Genomic DNA, 15,629 nt, shown 5'->3' on the forward strand with positions numbered 1-15,629 from the left:
TATGGACAATTTCTAATCACGTCGTCCATCCAGAACAAGCAAGATTTAGGAAAGAGTTCGGCACTATTGACCACTGCTTGACTCTTTATCAGCTGCTGCCACCGAATATTAAGGGTCCCTCCGAGCCCATGTTTGCTGCATTCATAGATCTAACAACTGCCTTTAATGCAGTTGATTGAAATCGACTGTGGGTGAAATGAGTGGGCACAATTGTTCTTGTTACGGGAATGTCACTCTGATATTTTTGCTAGAATGGTGGCCCTAACTGAGGAGATTCCAGTTACTCAAGAGGTTAAACAGGGATGTGTTCTGGCCCTACTGCTTTTAAATTTGTATTTAAACAACAGTGTTTCAAGTCTATCTGGCCCTGAATTCTTCCCACCATCCTTGGTTGGTTGGAAGGTATCTGTCCTCTTATACATGGGCAATATGGTGTTGGTCTCCTTCACCCATATTGGCTTAAGAAGGATGTTGCACAAACTGGGGCATTTCAGCCGGGATGAGACCTTAAACATTAATTTTGCCAAGACCAGGGTAATGGTCTTTGGGAAGAGACCTCAAAGGCTTAAGTGGTCAAGAGATGGAAATTCCGTTGAACAATGCAAAACTGTTAAATATCTTGACCTTTAAGGTGACCTTTAGTGAAAGCCTTTCATGGAAAGCCCGCTTGGCGATCACAAGATCCTCAGTTTTTAGAACCACAGGTGCCATCTTTATAACTCAAAATACAATACAAAAACACAATCAAACGTAAGTCATAAAATTATTAACAATTCAAACACCAACATTAAAAACCAAACTCTTTATTGAAAACTGAGCCAGAGCATCAAAAGAGCGTAAAACAGCTGTAAAAATTACATTAAAATATCAACCCCTTAATTAGAAGCCTGGGTAAAAAGCAGTGTTCTTAAAAGACAGTATGGTAGGGGCCAGGTAGGCCCAAGGGGGAAGGGCATTCCACAGGTGAGGTGCCACCACTGGAAAAGCCCTGTCTCTCGTTGCCACCAGCCTCACCTCTGATGATGGGGGGACAGAAAGAAGAGGAAGAAGAAGAAGAAGAAGAAACAGGAGGCTCTTGTAGGTTATCCGGGCTGTGTAACCGTGGTCTTGGTATTTTCTTTCCTGACGTTTCGCCAGCAGCTGTGGCAGGCATCTTCAGAGGAGTAACACTGTCCTTCAGTGGGATTTGCCAACTGTTGCTGCACTGGGTATTGGATGGACTGAACCAATACCAGTCTTGGTAGATGATCAGGGGTGCATAAAACTGTCACAGACTGAAAAGGTTAAGCCCCAAACCAAACGCACGGATGTTACCTATGACCTCCCGAGAGCCCCGCAAGAACAAAGGACTGATTGATATGCAAAGGCATAATTCGACTTCCGGTTTCCAGCGTGATACTGCAGGACGTTCAACGCTCTGCTCCATATTGGGAGCTTTCATTTTTCTTTGTTTTAGATTTTTTGGGGGGCTTATTTTATTTGGTTTTTAAATCTCCCGCTGCCTTATTTAAGTCTACTCAAGTTGTTATCTTGTTTTCTAGTTTTATGGGCACTGTCTTTCTTTTCTTTTTCGCCTTCCTCTCTGCCTCCCTTGCTGAATTGTAAGGGGTTTTAGGTTGGAGGGCAGGCAGGCAGAGGCACTCCCACAGCGCAAGCAGAGTGTCTATTTTATCTATTTATATTTTATCTAGTTTATATATATAATTTCACCTGTCTTTAGATATTATTGTTATTTCTTGTTTTTTATTTTAAGTATTTTAGCATGATGGTTGATACGTAGTGGTGGTAGGGTTGCCTTGTGCCCGGTGGTGGCGGGTAAAATCTTGCCAATCCACTGGGCTGCCCATCAACCAGCTGAGGGCTGACAGCACCATGGGCACACGGGCACGCACAACGAGCCTACGTCGCTTCCGGGCAAACTGTGGATGCTCTATCAACTTCGGCTGAAACTATGGTTTCGATAGAGTCTCAGCCGAGATTGACAAAGTGTCCGCATCACTTCCAAGTTAACCAGAAGTGACATAGACACTCGGGTGTGCGGGCGCATTGTGCCAGGCGCACGCGCACACCGCACGCTCCAAAAAACCTCCTGCCCATGGACCAACAGGACCTGGTAAGACTAAGTGGTGGGCAGGAAAGGGGAGTTTAGGAAGTGGGAGAAGGAAGGGGGGAGCTCTGGAAGGGGCTGTTGTCTCTTAATTGAGCTCTGTTGCGTTCCAAAGCGTTTGCTTTTCTTATTGGAAGGACGCCTCTCCTGCCTCTCCTTTTCACCCTCTCATTCTGCCTTGAGGAACAAGTTTGCTTACACTTTTGCTTTCTCATTAACTTCATGCTAAATTCTCACCACTTTTAACCCTCGCGTATCTATATTAGGTGGTAGAAATTTCCGTGCTGAGTCACAAACTTTTTATGTATATTGATTTTAGGTATGCAACATTGATATGCAACATTGACCAATGGAGGAAGAAGAAGAGTTGGTTTTCATATACCAACTTTCTCTACCACTTAAGGGAGAATCAAACCAGCTTACAATCACCTTCCCTTCCCCTCCCCACAACAGACACCCTGTGAGGTAGGTGGGGCTGAGAGAGCTCTAACAGAGCTGTGACCAGCCCAAGGTCACCCAGCTGGCTTCATGTGAAGGAGTGGGGGAAACCAACCTGGTCAACCAGATAAGCCTCCGCCGCTCATGTGGAGGAGTGGGGGAATCAAACTCGGTTCTCCAGATCTGAGTCCACCACTCCAAACCACCGCTCTTAGCCACTACACCACGCTGGCTCTCCAGCGGATGCAGGTCTTGGAAGCTAAGCAGGGTCATGGATGAGCTCACTAAACCATTACCTATTGAGTCTAATTGGAACCTTCTAACAAAAATGAACTTGCTGGAATAGTAGGGTTGCCAACTGCCAGGTAGTAGCTGGAGATCTCCTGCTAATTCAACTGATCTCCAGCCGACAGATCAGTTCATCTGGAGAAAAATGGCCGCTTTGGCCATTGGATACTATGGCACTGAAGTCCCTCCCCTCCCCAAACCCCACCCTCTTCAGGCTCCGCCCCCAAAATCTCCTGCCAGTTGCCAAGAGGGACCTGGCAACCCTATGGAATCGTCCTCCTGGCACCACCGAGAAGAGGTGCTGGAGAAGGGACTGGGCAGTGGCGTGAGTGGTGGTGACGGGCGTGTTGTGTGAAGTGCCTCTTTTACAGGCAAACCCAGAAGGCCTCGGCTGAGCTGAGCTGGAGGGACACAGTGTCACTTCCCTGCCAGTAACCTGCGGGAGAGCTCAGCCTACTCTGCTGTTCAGAACCAGGTAGGGTTGCCAACTGCCAGGTAGTAGCAGGAGATCTCCTGCTAATTCAACTGATCTCCAGCCGATAGAGATCAGATCACCTGGAGAAAAATGGCCGCTTTGGCCATTGGACTCTATGGCATTGAAGTCCCTCCCCTCCCCGAACCCCGCCCTTCTCAGGCTCCTCCCCCAAAATCTCCCGCTGGTGGCGAAGAGGGACCTGGCAACCCTAATGATCCAGGCCAAGACCATCCTGGGCCTGGTGGTGGACGAGAAATAGATTTCCGTTGTGGTGGAGGAAGGTGCCACCAAAGCACAGCTGACTTTTGGCGACCCCTCGTGGGGTTTCCAAGGCACGAAGCGTCCAGAGGTGGTTTCCCATTGCCTGCCTCTGTGTAGCAACCCAGGACTTCCTTGGCAGTCTCCCATCCAAGGACTGACCGGGGCTGACCCTGCTTAGCCTCTTAGATCTGATGCGATTGGGCCAGCCGGGGCCACCCAGGTCAGGGCAAGAGAAGTCCAGAGCCGGTTTGCCACTGCCTCCCTCCGCATAGTGACCCTGGGTTTCCTCAGTGGTCTCCCATCTGACTAGCTAGGGTTGACCCTGCTCAGCCTCCAAGACCTGCAAGATCAGGCTATCCGCCCCCCCCCCCCAGGTCAGCACAACTTTTGGTTCTGTATTGTTCTATCTCCTTTTTCAAGCCCTGAAGTTTCAGTGTTCATTAATAAACCATTAAGTTAAATGAAACTGGGTGTTTGTTGTTGCTCCACTATGAAATAAACAGTTTAATTCATGTAAATAACTGCAACTGGGTGTGCTCAATCCATTTGAACTCTAGGTGGCCCTGTAATACAGCATTTCGTGGAGAGCATCTTCCTTGCTTTCCCTCCGGGCTGCCTCTTGCCATGCTCGGTCTTTGCCTGTGAGCAAGTTCTTATATCCTAAAGGTCTCCTTGCTGCTGGAAGAGCTGTGGTTAGTTGATGCTTTTTGCCAACCCTGTTGTTGTGGTAAACGCTATGGGAAACCACTCGGCGTGTGTGCGCGGTGGGATTATTTCCCCAACTCTGTTAGCACAGGCATCCCAGCTTATGGCTAAAACAAGTAAAAGTCCATTGAACAGAACTTCCCAAACAATTCTCTGTGGGGACACAAGGGGTTATTTCTTGCAACAGCCCTACTAAGATGCTTTGAGGGGATGGAGCCTAACCAGGGCTTGGTCACCCCCAAGCGCAGGTCAGGCAGGTGTAAGGTGCAGGTCTCCTTCTGGCCCTCTCTTAAAAAGCAGACCTTCTTCTGCCTTGGCGAAGATTGTTTTTGGAATGGGCGGCGTCTAGGGTTGCCAGCTGGGAAGGCATTGGGGGGCTGAGAGAGTGTGTGTGGGGGAATGGCATTCCTTGGCACCATTGCCCCCTGCTTTGTTACTGCTGCTCCACTGAGTGAGGAGGGAGGCCAGGTCATTGGGGGCGGGAGGGGGCCACTGTGGGCAAGCTGGCGAGACCAGTGACGTCGACTTTCCACAGACAAGCCTACTTTCTAACGTCACAAAAGCACTTTTGATATAAGGACTGAATAAGGCACTTTCGAAGCAGATGGCCATCTTGAACCTTTAGTAGTGGAGTACCCAGAAACTGCCTCTGCCCTTGGAGCCGTCTCTGTCTCTCAACACCAAGACTGGCCCAACTGTGAGGGGGCATCCCTTTAGATGTGGAGATTAAAATCTCTCTGGCCGAATCAAAGCTATGCATTAATCACTCTGGACCATCAGTTCCCAACCTTATTGGAAGAGTGACCCACAAGGTCAAATTTACTTGGTGTGGTGACCCACTGACTTATTGTCATGTGGATTTTGGACCATAGGTTTTTGACAGCCACTGTTTTTATGTATTTCAACTTCATGTTTTCCTATTTTATAACCGTTATTTAAATCTAAGTTATCCAAGCAAAAATGTACTTAACACACTTAATGTTGAAATTGTTGAAATATTTATTGCACTTACATAAATTATTCATAGTTTTGGGATGTAAATGTAAGAACACAACTATCCAACTGCAGGCTGTAGCTTCATGAACTATAAAAATTATAGACACAGCAAATGGATCTTGTTGAACCCTGAAAGCTAGCAGATCTTTTTATTCTTTGGCTAATTAACATTTAATTTAAAAAAGCACCAAGAATTAATGCATCTGTTCCACACCCCCGGCGGAATGCACAATCCTTTGCTTGTCTATTCAGAAGTAAGTGTCTATGTTGAACAAAGCTTACTCCCAAGTAAGTGGGCAGAGGATTGCTTTGCAAGAAAGCCCCGTTGAATTAAATGGCATTTACTTCAGAGAAAACAAACTTCAGTGGAACATTTCTCCTACCTCACAGGGTGTCTGTTGTGGGGAAGGGAAGGTGATTGTAAGCCGGTTTGAGTCTCCCTTAAGTGGTAGAAAAAGTCGGCATAAAGATGATCTTCCTGAGGCTCAGTACTGGAATCATAGAAAGAATCATAGAATCATAGAGTTGGATGGACTCATACAGCCTAGAGCATCCCTGACAAGTGTTTGTCCAGCCTCTGCTTAAAGACTGCCAGTGAGGGGGAGCTCACCACCTCCCGAGGAAGCTGATTCCTCTGTTCAGCATGCAAAAGGTCCCAGGTTCAATCCCTGGCAGCATCTCCCGTTAAAAGGGTCAAGCAGGAGGTGACGTGAAAGGCCTCTGCCTGAGACCCCGGAGAACTGCTGCCAGTCTGAGTAGACAAGGCTGACCTTAATAGACCAAGGGTCTGCTTCTGCATTAGGTAGCTTCATGTGTTCAAAAGCTCCCAGGTATGGAGAAGCCACATAATAATTCCTTTACAAGTCCAGGCTCCGGTGTTCATTAAAGTAGTCAGGACAAGCGGCTGGCCAGCGTTCCCTGCAGTGGCCAGGGGCTGATGCGCAGATGCTGCGCTGGGCACCAGAATGGCAGCCCTTCCTTGACCAACTGCAACCAGGTGGAGACTGGCCTTGGATTTTGCAGCCCTGACTCCTGAAGCAGTCCTGGCTTGGCAGGAGACGTAAACCACAGACTGTTCCCTTGAAATAAGAGGGCTGGCCATGTTGGCCTGCAGTAGAACAGCTAAGTTTAAGTCCAGGGCCATCTTAGAGGTCAGTGAGATTTTTTGGGATATAAGATTCTCATCTCACTAATGATGCTAATTTTCTGCCCCCAAGCCTTTCCCCTCTGCTGTAATCAAGCTGATTACTGGCTGCGCTGTACTTCTGCATCCTGGCTCCCTTCTTGGCAACACCCCTCCCTCCTTCTGGCTGGGATATCAGGGCTCAGGGATCTCCATTCCGTCTTGTGTCTGGCAAAGGGAGCTTTGACTCTTGAAAGCTCACCCCCTGGGAATCTTGATGGTCTCTAAGGAGCTGCTGGTCTCGAATCTCGCTGTTCCCTTGAAGTGGAGCTTTTCATGCTGTCAAAACCAGCTTTGCAGTTTGTTGCCTTCCAAAGAGAAGAAAGCACACAGAGACCTTGGATCACTGGGCGTCCCCAACCCTTTCTCTGGGCTTCAAGCCACCCGCACGTAGAAGACTCACTATCAGCCTGCTTCGTATCTGCTTCGTCTTCACGCCATACACAATGGGGTTCAGCATTGGTGGCACCAAGAGATAGAGGACGGCCAGCAGAATGTGGACTTGGTGAGGGACCCCGTGGCCAAAACGGTGTGTCAGGAAGGAGAAAAGCCCGGGGATGTAGAAAATGAGAATCACGCAGCAGTGAGAAGCACAGGTGCTGAGGGCCTTCAGCCGCTCTTGCCGGGACGGGAGGGCAAAGACGGCCTGGAGAATCATCACATAGGACAAGGCAATGGAGAGGACGTCCGAGCCCACCACGAAGAGGGCCACTGCCAGGCCGTACATCTGGTTGACAGTGGTGTCCCCACAGGCCAGCTTGACCACAGCCATGTGCTCACAATAGGAGTGGGGGATGACTCGGTGTCCACAGAAGGGCAGATTTTGGAGGAGGAGGGCAAAGGGGGTGATGAGGATCAGGCCCCGGAGGATGATGACCAGCAGCATCTTAGCCAGGGTGGAGGTCTTCAGAATGGCGGAATGCCTCAGGGGGAGGCAGATGGCCACGTAGCGGTCCAGGGCCATGGCCACCAGGATGCCGGACTCCACAGAGGAGAAGGCGTGGATGAAGAACATCTGGACCAGGCAGCAGTGGAAGCCGATGGCCCGGGGGCCCAGCCAGAAGATGGCCAGCATGAGGGGCAGGGTGGAGGTGGAGAGGACCAGGTCGGTGACGGCCAGCATGGCGAGGAAGAGGTACATGGGCTGATGCAAGCTGGGCTCCGTCTTGATGATCACGAGGAGCAAAGCGTTTCCCACCAGAGCCAAGAGGTACATGGAGCACAGGGGGATGGACAGCCACCTCTGGGTGGCCTCCAGGCCTGGGATGCCAATTAAGAGGAAGGAGGCAGGCCTGGAAGTGGCGTTGCTGGCAGGAGACATGAGGGCATCCTGTGAAAAGGTTCCACCACCTGCAAGTAAATGGGGGAATTGGCACAGGCAGCCAACAGGAACCCCCACTGCCTTACACTGAGCCAGACCATCGAGGTCAGCCTGGTCCACTCAGACTGGCGGCAGCAGCTCTCCAGGGACTCAAGCAGAAAAGGGTCTTTCCCATCACCTGATGGTTTTTTAGCTGGAGATGCCACTGGGGATTGAACCTGGTACCTCCTGCATGCCAAGCAGTTGCTCTACCACAGAGGCACAGCCCCTCCAGACCCGACCATGGCAGGGTGTCCTGCAGTGCTCTCTCTTACCCCTGGGAAAACACAAACCCATCCAGAAGTGAGAGAAGGAGTCTTGTAGTGCCTTAAATACTGATATTTAAGGAAGCTGGGGAAGAGCATCTGCTTGGCATCCGGAAGGTCCCAGGTTCAATCCCTGGCAGCATCTCCAGTTAAAGGGGACCAGGCAAGAAGGTGATGTGAAAGACCCTTTTCTGCCTGAGACCCTGGAGAGCTGCTGCCAGTCTGAGTAGACAAGACTGACCTGGATGGACCGAGGGTCTGGTTCAGTATAAGGCAGTTTCATGTGTTGGGAAGGGGCTGTGGCTCAGTGGTAGAACATCTGCTTGGCATGCAGAAGGTCCCAGGTTCAATCCCCGGCATCTTCCGATGAAAGGACAGGGTAGTGGATGATGTGTGACCCTGGAGAGCTGCTGCCAGTCTGAGTAGACAAGACTGACCTGGATGGACCGAGGGCCGGATTCAGTCGAAGGCAGCTCCATGTGGGCTCGTGTCTCTCTTACATACCCTTCAGTGAAATGAACGGAAGTAGTGGATGCGGCCTTGGGGTTGAGCCAGGAGCAGCTGTTGATGCCCTGCAAGAAGAAGAAGAAGAAGAAGATTCTCCACTTAAGGGAGAATCAAACCGACTTACAATCACCTTCCTTTCCCCTCCCCACAACAGACACCTTGTGAGGTAGGTGGGGCTAAGAGAGCTCTAAGAGAGCTGTGACTGGCCCAAAGTCACCCAGCTGGCTTCGTGTGAAGGAGTGGAGAAACAAATCCAGTTCACCAGATTAGCCTCCGCCGCTCAAGTGAAGGAGTGGGAAATCGAACCCGGTTCTCCAGATCAGAGCCCACTGCTCCAAACCACCGCTCTTAACCACTACACCACACTGGCTCTCAAGAGCTTGGCTTGACCCTGGCTGGTGTCTCTTGCTGAGGACAACAAGACTCACCTGGGAGGTGCCTTGCTGGAGTGACCACTTGGTTTCTGCAGGCATGATCCTGCCAGATCGGGCCCCTCTCTATAGCGCAGCAGTTGAGAGAGGTATAAAAGTAATAATACAAAAAATACCCTCCACCTTGTTCTCTGTCCTGGATCATTTTTCCATGTGGGCACACCCTGCCTTGATGAGGAGCTGGGGTGACCCGCGGGGTGCCTCGGTCCCAGGGACAAAGTCCTCACGTGCTGCTGACAGTCACGCTCAGGAGTTCTGTGCTGGGAATGTAATTCCCAGTTCTGCATGATAGGCCTGGTCGGATCAGGACCATGGGTTGGGAAAACGGACGGTGCAGGGGGGGACAGGTTTGCACCCCCTTTCCATGCATGCTGCATTCCCATTCCAGACTGGACCCCCGCCCACCTGGGCACTCCAGAGCGGAACGGGGGTGGATATTTGGGAGAACAAGGAGGGCTTTGCAAGGAGCAGACAGGGCCCTGGGAGACTCAGGCTCAACCAGTGTGGGGGCCTCTGCTTCTTCTGAAGAGCCTGTGGCTCCATCGCTCTTAGCCACTACACCATGCTGGCTTGGATTGCAGCTATGCATTCAGTCCCAGCGCCCTCCCTTCTGACCTCAAGGGCTGGCATGAAAGTATTTGTTTGCCCGTCACTCCTTCTTCCTCAAATTTAGGGCTGATCCCTGCCAGCTTCACCCGTAGTTCTTGGCCTGGGCTTACCTGTCAGTCATACCCCTCCGTGTGCCCAGCCACCCCTCACTTTCCCACGATGCCTTCGTCTTGGCAATGCCTCCTGGATTCCACTGCCTGTGGTCATGGCTATAAATGCCTTTGCGCCATCCTCCGGGCCGGTCCGTCCAGCACACCTCCTCCCTGGAAGACATGAGCAGCAGCTGCCAGGTGCTTTGGGCTGGGTCAGCTCGGAATAGATTTGTCTCTGGGGGAGGCGCTTAGTTCCTTCCCTGCACCCTTGGGGAAACAGAGAACGCCAGCCTTTCTGAGGAGATGAAGGTGACACCAAGGTCCCCAGTGAGGGGGAAGGAGGAAAGCAGCAGTCCAGAGAGGGGGGCTCATTCATGCCCCACTTGGGTCTGGGGGCCTCCAATCACCCATGGCACCGTTGCTCTGAAGTGCTGCCTAGGTGATGATGAAGAAGAAGAGTTGGTTTTTATATGCTGACTTTCTCTACCACTTAAGGGAGACTCAAACCGGCTTACAATCCCCTTCCTTTCCCCTCCCCACAACAGACACCCTGTGAGGCAGGTGGGGCTGAGAGAGCTCTAAGAGAGCTGTGACCTGCCCAAGGTCACCCAGCTGGCTTCGTGTGGAGGAGTGGGGAAACAAACCCGGTTCACCAGATTAGCCTCCGTTGCTGGTTGGCCACTGTGTGGACTTGATGGGCCTTGGTCTGATCCAGCAGGGCCTTTCTTATGTTCTTATGCTCATGTGGAGGAGTGGGAAATCAAACCCAGTTCTCCAGATCAGACTCTACCGCTCCAAACCACTGCTCTTAACCGCTACACCATGCTGGCTCTCTTCCGACAGATCATCTGCTTCAAAAGTGGGGTTCCAAGATTGTTCATCTCCCCAGAAGGATTCAGAGGTTGGGGCCACAAAGGCAGCTTATCCTGAAGGTTTCCTCTGGGGCTGAGTCAGGCCTGTCAATCAGTCCTGGAGAACATAAAACGGAAGTCATAAATAAAACCCTTAAAACGGCCAGGTCTGAAAGGGCTTCTCTTGCCACGTCCAGCCTTGTAAGTCGCAGAGGCTTAGCTGGGAGCTGACTTCACCCCACCCTCGCTGGCTCCACGTGTGGTTTCAGGGCACCTTTTGGGATACAGCTGAGGTACAGCAGCCGGGGTTGCCAACTCTGGCCTGGGACATTCCTGGAGATTTGGGCGTGGAGCCTGGGGGGCAGGGTTTGGGGAGGGGAGGGACCTCAGTGAGGTATAAGATGCAAAACAGACAAAAGGAAGTATTTCTTCACACAAAGCATCATTAAATTGTGGAACTCCCTGCCCCAGGATGTGGTGATAGCTGCCAACTTGGAAGGCTTGAAGAGGGGAGTGGACATGTTCATGGAGGAGAGGGCTTTCCAGGGCTACTAGTAGAAATGAATACTAGTTGTGATGCATACCTATTCTCTCCAGTACCAGAGGAGCATGCCCATTATATGAGGTGCTGTGGAACACAGGCAGGACGGTGCTGCTGCAGTTGTCTTGTTTGTGGGCTTCCCGGAGGCACCTGGTTGGCCACTGTGTGAACAGACTGCTGGACTTGATGGGCCTTGGTCTGATCCAGCACGGCCTTTCTTCTGTTCTTAATGCAACAGAGTCCAAATCTGCCATTTTCTCCCGGGGAATGAATCTCTGCAGTCTGGAGGCCAGTGGTCATTCCAGGAGGTCTCCAGGCCCCACCCGGAGGCTGGCAACTCTAGAGACAGCCCATCTGGCTTTGAGGTCTACTTCTACGTATGATGGGCCCCATCCAGATAATCCCTGCAAAGGCTTCTCCACTGCTCGAATCCTCCAGCCCTGGAGGTGGCCAGCAGTTGCTGGTGATGCCACAGGGCTCTTCCCAGCCCCCCCCCGCCACGCATGGCCCCATGTGATGAGCTCTGTGTCATATGTCCAGCAAGGAGGAGCTGCCCTGGTGCAATTCGTGACAGACAATCTTCTGCTGCAGCGGATGCACAATTGGGGAGGGGGGGTTTCTAAAGGCATGGGCCAGAGTGCCCGAGTTCCTGAATCCCAGCCCCTTCTTCATTCCTCCCCGTGAGATCTTCTGGAGCTTTTTGTTTGGGAGTCCTTTGCAAAAAATGACTGTGGCGCTAGATGAGCCTTCTTCTTATGGCCAGGAGAGATGAGGAGGGGCGGCCCAAACGAAGTTTTGGGGGTGCGGGGCTTTGCGGCAGCCCAATGGAGGGCAAAAACCAGCCTTTGGACTGGTCACCGTGTGTGTGTGTGTGGTGGTGGTGGGGTTTCTTTTCAAGAGCAACATTCCCATGACGTAGCTATAGCTCATGACCATCTTTGCCCATGTGAACCGGCCAGAGCACTTGCATCTTCTTTCGAGGCCCTGCTCAACACAAGCACAGTGTTGTGGGCACGCTGGGTGACTGCTGGAGATGAAGCCTTTTTGCTGGTGGCTCCTAGATGATGGAAACAGGGAGAGGGAGGGGTTGAGGCTCAGTGGAAGAGCATGCCCTTGGCATTCAGAAAGTCCCAGGTTCAATCCCCGGCATCTCTAGTTAGAACAAGATCAGGTCATAGGTGGTGTGAAAGACGCCTGCCTGAGACCCTGGGGAGCCGCTGCCAGTCAGAAGACACAACACTGACCTTGGTGGATGTAGAGTGTTCAAAACAGATGAAAGGAAGCGTTTCTTCACACACCTAGTTCAGGGCTTCATGGGATTCGATTGGGGGACACATTTAGCCTCTCTGGCTACAGCTGCTGAGGCTTATTTTTATCCTTCCTTATGTTGAGTGTTTCCGTCCTGTTGCCTTTCTATTTAAAGCACTACAGAAGGCAGTTTGCATAACCACAAGACAACAAACAGTAGGAAAAACACTGAGCTCGTCAGCGGCTGCAAGGGGAAGCCACCCTGGGCCAGCAGGCCAGACGGAAAGGAGCTGCCCTCTAAGCCAGGGGCCCCTCGCCTCCTCCGAAGCTCTGCAAACAAAAGCAGAAAGTCCGGAGCAATTAGGAGCAAAGGTGACAGGCTGGTCTCCTCAAGGAGGGAACTCGACACATGAAGAGGTGAAGCTGCCTCATGCCGAATTACTCAGACCATCTACCCGCTGTCATGAAGGAGGTCCAAATCAGCCAAGCAGAGCAGGTATAATTATATTTATTGTGGACGTACAGCATAAGATCGTGGGCCAGGCCGAACCAGGACAACTTCCCCAACAATGACCAAACTAGGCCACTAGGTGGCAGCACCGACCATGCTCTAAGAACTTAAAGAACCTACAGAGGGTGATTCAGTTCTTTGAGGATGTATCATAAGAACATAAAAAAAGCCCTGCTGGATCAGACCAAGACCTATCAAGTCCAGGAGTCTGTTCATATGGTGGCCAACCAGGTGCCTCTAGGAAGCCCACAAGCAGGACGACTGCAGCAGCAGCATCCTGCCTGGATTCCACAGCACCTCATATAACAGGCATGCTCCTCTGAGACTGGAGAGAATAGGGATGCATCATGACTAGTATCCATTTTAACTAGTAGCCATGGATAGCCCTCTCCTCCATGAACATGTCCACTCCCCTCTTCAAGCCTTCCAAGTTGGCAGCCATCCCCACATCCTGGGGCAGGGAGTTCCACCATTTAACTATGCGTTGGGTGAAGAAATACTTCTTTTTGTCTGTTTTGAATCTCTCATGTTAGCCAAATTGCTCTTTAACTTGGGGAATTAGCAAGCAAGATGGCAAACTACAATATTTATATAGCGACAGCAACCTTTGTATACCAGAAATGGTAAATGTGACCTTTAAATAAAGACAGAAGCAGAGGATTCCGAATTAAGAGAGTTTACGTTGTTTTCTTTCAAATCAGTGATGCATACACACATACAGAGAAATCTAAGAAATAAGAGAGAGGAGTACAGAGACATTTGCCGTAAGGCAGGTAGGAATATTTTTACGGGGATATATGATACCTTACTGTAGTCCAGAGTTCCATAGGATCAAGATGAATAAATAGGGGGGGCATGGGGAATAAATAGAGGGCAGGGGTAGCCCCCTGCGTACTCTAGCATGACTGCTCACTCCGGCAGAGTGGCAGGCTGTATGAAAAGGGAAGCCCTAAGGTAAAACTATGGGTTTGGGCCACCCCAGATATACTGTTTTTCTGGGGGCTGGGAGAGGGGATTTACCCCTCCTAGGTTTCCAGGTGACAAAAGGTGACAAAAGGATTAATCTGTGGCTGCCGAGGTGGGCTAGTGAGAATTTGGAAATCTATTCTGATTCCAATGGCTTTTGCAACCTGGGAGGAACCGGGAGATCTCTGCTGAAGTGATTAGCTTTCTGGAATAATAGGCACAATCTCCGCAAACGTATGGGGCTCGCTGGTGCATAGCTGGAGGGACAACTCATCGCTGATATCAGGATCGCTGCTGATTGCCCATTAAGCTGCTGATGTTACAATGGGAAAGTGGGGTGTTGGCACTGACTACGTGACTGTCTGCTTTCCATGACATGGCTGCGGCTGGAACAGAGTTTGCACAGGAACATGGAGTCTCTCAGGTTCACTGGAGGTTGCCCTTGCTTCTGCTTCCTAGCTGCCGGCTGCACGGAGCTCACAGGAGCGGCCGTGTCAGTTTTAACGGAGCATGCAGCAGCCGTCCAGTAGCGTTTGGAGCAGGTGCGCGGCTGGAACAGTAGTCGTGTGCCTGCATATTGGGTTGCCAGGTCCAGTCTGGGAATTTAGGTGGCCCGAATGCTTTCACTCACCCTACAGCTTCAGCAGATGACCTCTGGTATTATGAGAGAGGGAGAAAAGCTTCTCCCTGTCCACTCTCGCCATACCGTTCATAATTTTATAGACCTCTATCATGTCTCCCCTTAACTGCCTTCTTTCCAAGCTAAACAGCCCTAAGCGTTTTAACTGCTCCTCATAGGGCAATTGCTCTAGCCCCCTGATCATTTTGGTTGCTTTTTTTCTCCACCTTTTCAAGCTCTGCAATATCCTTTTTTAGGTGTGGTGACCAGAACTGAACACAGTATTCCAAGTGTGGTCTCACCACAGATTTGCACAAGGGCAGTATGACAGCAGCAGTTATATTTTCTATTCCTTGACTAATTATGGCCAGCATGGAATTTGCCTCTTTCACAGCAGCCACACGCTGGGTTGACATCTTCATTGAGCTATCCACTACCACCCCAAGATCCCTTTCTTGGCCTGTCGTTGCCAGCACAGATCCCATCAGTGTATATGTGAAATTGGGATTTTTGCCACAATATGCATCACTTTACACTTCCTCTCATTGAATCTCATTTGCCTTTTAATGCCCATTCCTCCAGTTTCCCCACTTGCCAAATTCAGCTATGATGAAAATGCAACAAACCCGGACAAGTTGTTGTCACAGTCTCTGACATGTTACAGCACATAATCTATAGTATTCTGTTGTACATGTGTAGAATTATTTCCTATAAAACTAAAAAGCTACACATACAAACTGCTGAACAGTTATATAACTGAAGGTTTAGTTACTTTCAAAAGAGAAGGAACAAAAGCCTCTGGCTTCATTAAGCTGGTTTCTGAAATACTCCTGCCATCTGTCAGGAGAAATGCTTCTTCCACCCTTTCAAGGTCTTCCAGTGGGAAACCTTTCACCCTTCCAAGATAATTCTTTTAAAGTAATCTTTAAGTGAAGAACTTAATCACCTTTTTTAATGTAAGAGCCTCTTCATATCTTATCAGTTAGAATGTCTTACTGCCCTCTTGAAGGACATAGAATGTCTTCCTGCCCTTTTCAATGCCATTATCAATGTCATTGAATGTTCTCTACCCTAGTCAAGGCTATGTAATGCAATGTAAGCATATAATTGTGTTTTATGATTTAAATGTGTAGACATTATACTATTGATTCACAAATATATGTAATGAATGCATC

The 15,629-nt window shown here is 50.3% G+C and overlaps 1 protein-coding gene across 1 annotated transcript; it reads right to left on the reverse strand.

Annotated features, from left to right (window-relative positions):
• Positions 1-6,161: 6,161 nt before the first annotated feature.
• On the reverse strand, positions 6,162-7,774 carry LOC130485553 (olfactory receptor 52R1-like). Its single transcript, XM_056858768.1, has 2 exons — positions 6,857-7,774; positions 6,162-6,392 (listed from the first exon to the last, which is right to left on the reverse strand). Exons 1-2 carry the CDS (start codon positions 7,772-7,774, stop codon positions 6,162-6,164), a joined length of 1,149 nt encoding a protein of 382 aa, XP_056714746.1.
• Positions 7,775-15,629: the final 7,855 nt, after the last annotated feature.

This window comes from Euleptes europaea, chromosome 12 (genome assembly GCF_029931775.1).
Source record: "Euleptes europaea isolate rEulEur1 chromosome 12, rEulEur1.hap1, whole genome shotgun sequence".
Classification (NCBI taxonomy): domain Eukaryota; kingdom Metazoa; phylum Chordata; class Lepidosauria; order Squamata; family Sphaerodactylidae; genus Euleptes; species Euleptes europaea.

What these genes read in the sequence shown, in the direction of transcription:
- LOC130485553 (XM_056858768.1), bottom strand. Translation starts at nt 7,774, where the DNA reads ATGTCTCCTGCCAGCAACGCCACTTCCAGGCCTGCCTCCTTCCTCTTA. An exon ending in AGATACGAAGCAGGCTGATA is followed by an intron (nt 6,393 to 6,856) that starts GTGAGTCTTCTA and finishes ACTTAAACTTAG; the next exon opens with CTGTTCTACTGCAGGCCAAC.